Source organism: Corylus avellana, chromosome ca11 (genome assembly GCF_901000735.1).
Source record: "Corylus avellana chromosome ca11, CavTom2PMs-1.0".
NCBI classification, from domain to species: domain Eukaryota; kingdom Viridiplantae; phylum Streptophyta; class Magnoliopsida; order Fagales; family Betulaceae; genus Corylus; species Corylus avellana.
The window spans coordinates 7,781,510-7,793,254 of NC_081551.1; the positions used below are offsets into that span (position 1 = coordinate 7,781,510).

General features: G+C 37.0%; 1 protein-coding gene across 1 annotated transcript; it reads right to left on the reverse strand.

Annotated features, from left to right (window-relative positions):
• Positions 1 to 3,946: 3,946 nt before the first annotated feature.
• Positions 3,947 to 4,687, reverse strand: LOC132164996 (secreted RxLR effector protein 161-like). The gene has a single exon (XM_059575510.1). It carries the CDS (start codon positions 4,685 to 4,687, stop codon positions 3,947 to 3,949), a length of 741 nt encoding a protein of 246 aa, XP_059431493.1.
• Positions 4,688 to 11,745: the final 7,058 nt, after the last annotated feature.

Genomic DNA, 11,745 nt, shown 5'->3' on the forward strand with positions numbered 1-11,745 from the left:
TTTTTTTTAGAGCCCTACGGTCCGGAAGTTCTGCACATCATGCATTTTACATCCTTCAATCAACATGTGACACCTCAGTCATTTAAGAAAAACGCAAACATTAAAATGGGAATAAAAGTACTAGATCAAAGTGAGAAAAGCCCAACAAAGAACTGAGTATCCGAAAAAATTGGTTGCCGGATGGACTGGATGGCCGGTGAAGAAGAGAGAAGAAGAAAGAAAAAATCCAGTGCATTTTGTTTCTTCTTGAGTTTATGCATTTTTTGTTTTGTTTTTGTTGATGTGTCAGCTTTTGATTAAGTGCTGTAAATGTTGGGTTTTAAGGCTCATCTGTACCAAGGTTAAACCCCCTTTTTTTTTTTTTTTGGGTAGTTCTCTAGAATTGAAGTTGTATGTGGATTATATGGGATTAATGGGAGGTGGAAAAGAAAAATCAATGAGTGCCCAATTGATACGTTAAAGTTTTTACTATTCAAACAATTATTAAATGGATAAAATACAATTCATTAAACTGACTAAATTTAGAAGTTGGCAACTTGGCATATATATAGGTTGGAGCCACGGTCAAATTTACACCATTAAGAAGAAGAAAAAAACTATGAAACGATTATGTGGTTGCGGAAATTGAATAAATATATAAAATAAAATAATTGGGTGCATGGTGGTAATGCATTCGAAAGTCAAAAGTACTCTGATAAAGCAAATACAGTGAGATACAATATTTTCTTTTTTCTTTTTAATTGAATAAGAAAAGTAGTTATAAAAAATAATCTGAATGTGTGATTCTAAAATCACAAAAAAAAAAAAATAGACTCCTTAACAATATATTAAAAAAAAAATTAATATATTGTATAACTAATTACAAAAGGTAAAAAATGGGTCAAACAAGTAACTTGATCCTATCAATGGGTCATACAAGACGATTACAAAAATAAAATAAGCACAGATTATAGTGAACTTATCTGAGCTCTAATTTGAAAACAGCAATAATCACCTAAAGAAGACTGAAACCGAAGATACATTGTGGTGGTTGGATAAAGATATATACATAAATGGCTCGTAAAATTATTTACATCATTGAGATAAAAGATTATATATATGACTCACAAGATCATCATGAGACCCTTGTTTCAAATTGATATACTAGTTGGTGTAGCTCTTTAAGTCGGTGATTACAATTACAAGGAAGCTTCATAATTTTGAAGCAAATATCCATCACATAAAGTCATAACCTAATAAACCATCATCAACTTTTCCACAAAAATTAGGTTGAAATAAATTGTATTGTAGATGAGACCAATCCCTGGATTTAAGCCTCACGGCGGGCCAGTGAAAATGTCGGAAGTATTACTATTTATTCATTAATACCTTAGAAGTTTTGATAAATGCTATTTTATATTTTTCCAATTGATATGGCATGCTTAATTCATCTTTATATTAATTTTAATTAAAAAAATAAATAAAAATTTAAGGATAAATTGAGATATATACCATATCAGCGGAATATGGCGGTCAATTTTTAACACGATCTCCAAATTCAGTAGGAACTCAATACGAAATTAAATAATTAAGGTTGAAGAATTTGACCAAGTTAATTAAATATGTCATATTATGATTCATCTTTTGACGCGACTCAAACCCAACATGCGACATAATGACATCAATTTTTTACATGACTCATGAACCCTACATGAACTCGAGACAAAACTACAGAGTTGAAGTTAAGAGGTTTGACACATTTAATTAAATGGGTCTGATTAGAGTTGACCAATATAATTTTATACACATACCTCAACACAATTTTTTTTTTTTTTTTTTTGAAGGAAAATCATTCTCATCTCATTAATAAAGGAATCAAGAGCATTAAAACTCTTACAATCACAGAACATAACGTTCTGAAAGATCCTAGCCGAAGCTAAAAGATCAAAGTCGTAACTAAAAGATTACACATCAAAGACGCCAAACATCCGCTAATCTATAACTAATATTCAGTTGAAATAACAAATCTACGCTAGGCAGACACAAACTAATGCATAGGTAGCACTTATTCCTCGACCCTGGAATCAAAAGGACCCCATGCCGACACACATCCTCCTGAACCCGAAAGCCAGGATATCGTTCACATCCACAACCCCAGGGGTCTGGACCAAAATAACAAGCGAGGAGATTAAGAAAGAAGACATGGCCTTATTACAAGCAGCAAGAAAAACAAGAAAAATACAGGGAAAATCAAAGCAATACAACTAAAAATTTAAAAATAGGAGCACACTAGGCGGATGATAGCAGCCGGAAGAAAAGCCGATCGCGTGCTTGCCGGAAACCGATGCGTATATGGCGTTGGAAGCACATCGCGGTGGGGACGCATGAAAAGACCGAGCAGAAGACAGTAAACGGCAAAGCTGGTGTGGAGGAGATCGGCGGCGCACACAAAAAAATTGGGGGGAAGTTTGAGTGAATCCCCCATGAGCGGCACCCACAAAGTGTGCCCAAACAAACACCTAGCAAGAAAAAATAAACAAGCAAACAAAGAACAACAACAGGGAAAAGAAAACGAAATCCAAAAACAAACACAAAAAAAAAGAAACACAGATCGGGGAAGAGAGGGGGGGAAGGAAAATGGGGAAGGGAGTGGGGAACAGATCAAGGAAAGAGAGGGGGAAAGAGAGGAGAGGGGGAGGGGGAGAAACCCCTCCCCCTCAGCTATGCGGCACTTCCTTAAGCTCTGCTAGGGTTTTGGGATGTCAACACAATTAACATAATTCAATGTTTTACAGTATAATTTTAATTAGGCCACTCCCATGATTATGATGGGGGTGGCCTAATTAACACGATTTTTATTCTGTAAGTCGGTCAACTGATTTTGGAAGTGGGTTGCTATAAAATATAAATATTTTTTATCCTTGCTTGAAACGCAATCAAAATGTCTGCTGATGCACAGTGTTAACACTGGCCTTGTTTGTTAAACCCTACCGCATCCCCTCACATTCCCTCACATTCAACCACTCTATTCACTTCATTTTTTTCAAAAAAAAAAAAAAAAAAAACATTCTTACTTTTATATCAAATCATTTACTTTTTATATCACATCATTTATTTTTTATTACTATTCAAGTAAAAAAATTACTACAAAACAAAATTTTTCACTTTCCAATACCACTTTTTCATTTTCCCATATCAATCATTATTTATTTATTTTTACACATGAATAGTGCGGTGGTGGGGGGTGTTGTTTAACAAACACCCCCACTATATCCACTTTCAAGAGGAATATTTTTGTGTGTGTATATATATATAGGGTTACCATTTTTTTTTTTCATGAACAATTTCAAATTTTAATATTTATTAGGTTAAAACCGATTGTCAATAAAAGTTAAAAAATTTGGTGAAGAAATCCACTCGACTCTTGATTGAACGAGATTGCGAAGCAAAAGTTTACATGGCCTTAGCTCGAACGAGATTGCGGCTTGTCCCAATATAGAAATTTCGCTTGTTTGCTCGAGCGACTTTGCAATTATTTTAATAAAACCTAATTTTATCATTTTTCTTTTAGGGGTGTTTGTAGTTTGGCCACCCGGTTTTATAAATAAGAAATAACACTCTTAAAATAATTTTCTTTTTCCTAATTTCTATATATATATAGAATGTATGCACATTCAACTTCTCATTATATCAGCCTGCATGATTCTGGCTTTGAGATTGTAGAAAAAGACAACAGAAAGATAATTGTAGAAAAGAAATTTGTATTTCTTATGTGTGTTCAATTGTACAATATAATAGCCTATTTATAGTTGAATGATGCCCTAAAAGAAAGGAAATACAATAATTACAAAATCATATAAAATTAGTATATTTACAATAATGAATACAGTATCATATATTTTCGTAATATATTGAGAATATTACGATAATATAATATTACGGAAATATAATATTCTAACATCCCCCTTCAAACTCTATGGAGCGAAGCCAACTTGAGTTTGGAGATAAGATCATTGAGTAGTCCCGGTGGATGAGATTTGGTAAAAATGTCTGCCAATTGATCTGTAGAGATGACGGAATGAAGATGTAAAATACCATGTTGAAGATGATGGCGGATGAAATGACAATCAATCTCGATATGTTTTGTGCGCTCATGGAAAACATCATTATGAACAATCTGTATGGCACTTCGATTGTCACAATAAATAGGAGAATTAGTGGACTGAGAAACACCCATGTCGGAAAAAAGCCATCGTAACCTGAGAAGTTCAGATGTAGTGTCAGCAAGAGCATGATACTCAGCTTCACTACTAGATCGAGCAACAGCAGATTGTTTCTTACTGTGCCATGAAATTAAAGAAGTTCCAAGTAAGAAACAATATCCAGTGGTAGAGCGGCGATCAGTAGGATCACCAGCCCAATCAGCATTAGAGTAGTCCTGGAGCTCAAGAGATGAATGAAAAGAGAAGTGAAAGCCATGAAACATAGTGCTCTTGACATAGCTCAAAATGTGAAGAACAACAATATAATGAGTAGATCGAGGTGCACTCATATATTGACTCACCAGATGAACAACATAGGCAATATCAGGCCGTGTAACAGTAAGATAAATTAGACTACCCACTAGCTGCCTGTGGAGAGTAGCATCTGAAAAAGGCTCACCATCCGTGGCTAGAAGTTTGACATTGGTCTCAAGGGGGCTACTCATTATTTTACTGTCTGTCAAACCTACTTAGGGAAGTAGATCAAATGCATATTTGGCTTGAGAGGGACAATAATCATCATTACTCGAGGTAATCTCAAGACTAAGGAAGTAGCTGAGTGTCCCCAAGTCTTTTATTTCAAAATTTTGGCTAAGGAAGGATTGAAGAGCATGGATGCCTAAAATGTCATTACCAGTAATAATCATATCATCTACATAAAGAAGGATAAGGATAGTACCATTATCAATAGTCCAAAGAAAGAGAGCTGAGTCATAAGAACTAAAAACAAGGTCTTGTTGAGCAACCACATAACTGAACTTGGTAAACCAGACACGAGGAGCCTACTTGAGACCATAAAGTGCCCGACGAAGTCTGCAAACTTTGTGTGGCGGATGGTGATAGCCAAGTGGAGGGTGCATATAGAGTTCTTCTGTAAGATTCACCATTGAGGAATGCATTTTTAACATCCATCTGAAATAACTGCCAATGACGAATAGTAGCGACTGCAAGTAAGGATCTAACAGAGGTCAGTCTAGCAACAAGAGCACAAGTCTCCTCATAGTCAATACCATACTCCTGAGCAAATCCTTCGCAACAAGACGGGCCTTATAGCGTTCCACAGATCCATCTACACGAGTTTTAATTTTATAAACCCACTTACATCCCACTGCAAACTTCCCAAGAGGCAAATCCACCAAGTCTCATGTATGGGTTTTAGAGAAGGCATCTAGTTCATCAGACATAGTTTTCTGCGAAAGAGGGTTAACACTAGCCTCACGATAAGAGTGAGGTTTGTGAAGAGTAGCAAGAACAGAAAAACAATGATAATCATGGAGATGGGCAAGTGGTGCTCTTACCCTATCGGAGCGACGAGGTTCATGAGAAGGCTCAAGAGTGTGTGATGCAACAGGAGGATCCGTAGTCGAATCAGGCAAATTAGAAGCAGCCGTAGAAGCTTCGTCCAATGAGCTTGAGTTATCTGTAGATGCTTTAGGAAATAAGACAATAGAGGGATCAGTGAAGACATGAGAATATGTGGATCAGGAATGCGGAAAATGCATTTGACTGGTGAACATTTTATGTTCCCAGAACTCCACATGGCGAGAGATCCGAAGTCGTCAGGCAATGGGGTCATAGCAGCGATAACCTTTTTTAGTATAACCAAGGAAGCAACACAAGCGTGAGCGGGGTTCAAGTTTGGTACGCTCATGTGGAGGAAGAGTAACAAAACAAATACAACCAAAGACGCGAAGCAAAGAATAGTTAGGTGTGCTATCACACAAGTGCTCAAAAGGAGTTTAGTTGTGAATAGTCGGGGAAGGGACACAATTAATCATGTCAATAGCAGTGAGAGCAAGCTCACCCCAAAATCGTTCAGGAAGTGAGGCAAAGATGAGAAGAGCTCTTGCAGTGTCTAAGATGTGACGATGTTTGCGTTCTGCACGCCCATTTTGCTGAGAAGTGTAAGGACAAGAATGATGAGAGATGGTCCCATTTTGTTTTAAAAAATTTTGAAAAGATTTCTCATTATACTTCATAGCATTATCTAAACGAAAAATTTTGATGGTACGAGAAAATTGAGTTTGTACCATTTGATGAAAATTTTGATAAACATGAGTGAGTTCAGAGCGATGCTGTAATAAATATATCCAAATATAACGAGAATAATCATCAAGCAAAATAACAAAATAGCGAGATTCCCCCTCAGTGGGAACAGGGGCAAGGCCCCAAATATCAGAATGAACAAAATCAAATGATGCCGAAGATGAAGACTCACTTTTATTAAAAGACAAATGTGTTTGTTTTCCAAGATGACAAAAAACACAATCAAAAGATTTTACATCTACTAATCCTAGATGACCTTGAGATGCAAGAAGTTGGACACATGGTAGAGAGGCATGACCCAAACGTGAATACCATAAGTTGGAAGAGGCAATGAGTGTTGTGACAGCAGCTACTAAGTGAGTAAGAGTTTGCAAGAATGAAAGCTCAAAAAGATGTCCAATCTTACAGCTGGTCCCAATTAGTTGACCCGTCTGTGGATCCTGTACATCAACACCCCTGCTAGAAAATGTCAACTTCAAACCTAGTTCACAAAGTTGGCCAACTGAAAGAAGATTTAATAACAATTGGGAAACAAGATATGTGTTATCAATAGACAAATTAGGTGAAGAAATAGACCTACTGTGACTAACAGGTAACCTAGAACCATCAGCAGTATAAATGACAGGATTGGGAGAAAGGGCAAACTTTGGAAAAATAAAGTGGGGTCATGGGTCATATGATTAAAGCTAGCAGAGTCGATGAACCATGAATTTTTACCTGATGTGACGGACAAGGTAGTAGAGGAACGAGACATAACCTGATAGATTAATGCCTCAACGTCAGATGCCGTGAGAGCAAAGGATTGAGATGGGTTCTTAGTGTAAGATGCAAGTGCAGAGAAACCAGATGAAACAACTACGGCTGTTTGTTGCAAAGGAACTTGTGACTGACGTCTGTTTTGGAGCTTGTAGCAATTAGCAATGGAGTGACCAGGCTACTTGCAATAGTTGCAAATTAGCTTCATGGAGGAAGACTGTGGTGTGGATCATCTAGGAGAAAATTTAGGAACACTCTGAGGTGTAGCAATGACAACCATATCTGGAGATTGAAGTGCATAGTGGACTGTCGAGTCTCTTCAAAAATAAGTTCTGTTACAACATCTTTTAATGTGGGAAGAGGATTGTGGTGTAAGAGAGAAGCCTGAGTAGGTTCAAAATCCGCACGAAGAGCCATTATAAAATGCATGAACTTTCGACGATCCCGATACTTTGCCAATTTTTGTACATATTCAGGATGCTTCCATTGAGGATCTGCAGTGGATAATTGCTCCCAAAGACTATTAGTTTGAAAATGAAAATCAGCAATAGATTGACCTGGCTCCTGCCGTGTCTAATAGAGTTTAGTTTCAATCTGAAACTCTAGTGAGGCATCATAAGTACAATTATATCGTTTTGCCAAAAACTCCCAAGCAACCTTTGCACTCCCAATAGGGCTGGGCACAGGTTGGGGCGGGGCGGGTATTGGGTTTTTTCCCACCTGCTCCGCACCTTGCGGGTTTGCGATTTTCCAACCCGCCACCCGAGCCCAATGACCAAGATCCACGCGGGTCGGGTATTTGCGGTGCTGGTTTGCGGGTCGGGTCGGGTTTACTTAACACCCATAGTTTATAGTTACATCAAACTACGATGCTAAAAGAGGAACTTAAAAAAGAAGAAAAAATGCCAAAACATGAACAAAAATACAAGAGCAATAGCTTCTCCGGGGGAAGAACTCATCGGGAACCTCATCTCCGGCGGCTCAGAAAAGTGGCGCAGGCTGATTCAGATCGAAGAGAAACAGTTTCTCCTTCATTTTCTTCTTTTCCTCTTGCTTGGCCACTACCACGTCTGCGTTCTCCATCACATACCCTTTGAACTCCAACCTCGCCAGCGCCAGACTACCTCCCTCGAGAAAGAAGTCCGACAGTGAGAGCCGAGGGTGAAAGACGACAGTGAGAGAGATGAGAGTCGTGAGTGAGATGAGAGATCGAGAGGCGAGAGTAGTCTGAGTAGAGTAGGCTGAGCAGCTGAGCGCTGGAGTGAGAGATCAAGAGGCGAGAGTGAGAGTGAGAGAGGCGAGACTCGAGAGTGAGATGGGTTCGATGGGAGATCAAGAGGTGTGGTCTGTGCGGTGCGGCTGTGTTGAGAACTTGAGTGCTGGGTGAAAGGGCAGAAAGGCCGAAATCGAATGGGTCTCTTAAGTCTAGGGTTTTCTTTTTGTGTTTTAGGACCTTAAGTGCGAGTAGGAGCAGGTCGGGGCGGGTACCCGTATAGGAAATATTAGTAAACCCGAAACCCACCCTGCCCTGCACTGATTGGATATTCCCAACCCGAACCCGCAAAAATAAATACTACACTGCACGGGTCGGGTCAGGTCTGCGGGTTGGGCGGGTTTTTGCCCAGCCCTAATTTCCAAGCTTGGGAAGAAAATTGTGGATAGAAGGAACTAAAGTATTGATAAACCAATAAATAATCCTATAATTTGCACTATCCCAATCTTCAAAAAAACTTCCATATTTTGAGCCCACAATATATAATTGGAACCATCTAAAATATTGTCAATGGGATGAACAATATTATTAATATTGGTAGACTTTTTTTTTTTAAAAAAAAAATGTAAAATATTAAATAAATAAACATGAGGGCAGTAATCCGATGTGGCGGAGGTACATATGCAGCCTCAAAGAATGATCCTGTGTGATGCGCGCACAGCAACTATGGTGCAATCGCGAGTAGCAATCCAGTGTGGCGTGGTACACAGTAGTAACTATAGACTTGCGAGCACGGATCCAGTGTGACGTGGGACTATGGTGTAGAGTGGACCTGGCGCATGAAGGCGCGTGGAGAGAGTGGGGAGCGTGTGGCGCGTGAAACTCACGCTCAGAGAGAATATCTGGGGCGTGGAGGCGTGTGCAGAGCAGTGGAGGCGCGTGACGGCTTCGTTTCTTCACAGACTTTTCGATTTTGCACAGTAAGACCTATAAAATTTTCGTTACATACAAAAACAACTGCAACAAGCATCTGGTGTATTGTTGAAACAAAAAGAAACACCAATAAGAACGCTCAAACGGAAAAAGAAAACTGTACAGACGGGGAATGAAGGCTTAAAAGAGGCACCAAGAAAAAAGTGGTTATGATACCATGTAGAAAAAGACAACAGAAAGATAATTGTAGAGAAGAAATTTGTATTTCTGATGTGTGTTCAATTATACAATATAATTGCTTATTTATAGTTGAATGATGCCCTAAAAGAAAAGAAATATAATAATTACAAAATCATATAAAATTAGTATATTTACAATAATGAATACGGTATCAAATATTTTTGTAATATATTGAGAATATTACAAGAATATAATACTGCAAAAATATAATATTGATAAACAAGTTGAAGGCTGAGTGGGATTAGTTGAGGGTGCATGACAAAATTTGAAGGAAATTGTTGTGTGTTTATCGTATCCAAAGGTTAAACCATTTAGTCCAAGTGGGTTGACCGGTTGAGGCTAGTTGATGGGCAGGTGATGGTCAATTATAGCAGCCATAGGATGGCAAAACGTCGATTCTCGTGTCTGCTGGAAAGATACACATGATAGAAGCTTTGGAGTTATATATATGGAAAAAAAGAACTTAGAGTTATATGGAAAAAAGAAGGCAAAAGTTGGGTTGAAATTTAATGAACGAAAAAGTCAAAGACGAGTCTTGTCAATCCCTCTGGAATTGAAGGTTTTTTTTTTTTTTTTTTTTAGAGCCCTACGGTCCGGAAGTTCTGCACATCATGCATTTTACATCCTTCAATCAACATGCGACACCTCAGTCATTTAAGAAAAACGCAAACATTAAAATGGGAATAAAAGTACTAGATCAAAGTGAGAAAAGCCCAACAAAGAACTGAGTATCCGAAAAAATTGGTTGCCGGATGGACTGGATGGCCGGTGAAGAAGAGAGAAGAAGAAAGAAAAAATCCAGTGCATTTTGTTTCTTCTTGAGTTTATGCATTTTTTGTTTTGTTTTTGTTGATGTGTCAGCTTTTGATTAAGTGCTGTAAATGTTGGGTTTTAAGGCTCATCTGTACCAAGGTTAAACCCCCTTTTTTTTTTTTTTTGGGTAGTTCTCTAGAATTGAAGTTGTATGTGGATTATATGGGATTAATGGGAGGTGGAAAAGAAAAATCAATGAGTGCCCAATTGATACGTTAAAGTTTTTACTATTCAAACAATTATTAAATGGATAAAATACAATTCATTAAACTGACTAAATTTAGAAGTTGGCAACTTGGCATATATATAGGCTGGAGCCACGGTCAAATTTACACCATTAAGAAGAAAAAAAACTATGAAACGATTATGTGGTTGCGGAAATTGAAAAAATATATAAAATAAAATAATTGGGTGCATGGTGGTAATGCATTCCAAAGTCAAAAGTACTCTGATAAAGCAAATACAGTGAGATAAAATACTTTCTTTTTTCTTTTTAATTGAATAAGAAAAGTAGTTATAATAAATAATCTGAATGTGTGATTCTAAAATCACAAAAAAATAAAAAATAAAAAAAATAAAGTCCACTTAATTCACTCAAACTATTATCCCAATAATAATTTATCTCTCAAACTATCAATTGCGACAATATATCATCAAAACTACCAAAACAATGACAATGTCCCCCAATGCTAGAAAAATGATGAAATTACCCCTATAAAATTTTCAATTAGACAAAAATACCCTTAAAATTTTGAAGAAAAAAAATTAAATTTTAGCATTTTAGTTTTTATTTTAGCAAGGGTCATTTTTTATTTTATTAAAATTTTGGGTACATTGTCATTGTTTTGGTAATTTGGAGGGTAAATTGTCATTGAAATGGCAGTTTGAGGGGGTTAAGTAGGTTTTACCAAAAAAAAAAAAAAAAAATCTAATACATTGTATAACTGATTACAAAAAGTAAAAGATGGGTCAAACGAGTATCTTGATCCTATCGATGGATCGCACAAAACGATTACAGAAGTAAAATAAGCACAGATTAAAGTGAACTTATCTGAGCTCTAACTTGAAAACAACAATAATTACCTAAAGAAGACTGATACCGAAGATACATTGTCGTGGTCGGATAAAGATATATACATATATAACTCATAAAATAACTTAAATCATTGAGATAAAAGATTATATATATGACTCACAAGATCATGAGACCCTTGTTTCAAATTGATATATTAGTTGGTGTAAGTCGGTGATTACAATTACAAGGAAGCTTCATAATTTTGAAGCAAATATCCATCACATAAAGTCATAACCTAATAAATCATCATCAACTTTTCCACAAAAATTAGGTTGAAATAAATTGTAATGTAGATGAGACCAATCCCTGGATTTAAGCCTCACGGCGCGCCAGTGAAAATGACGGAAGTACCACTATTTTTTCATTAATACCTTAGAAGTTTTGATAAATGCTATTTTATATTTTTTTTCAATTGATATGGCATGCTT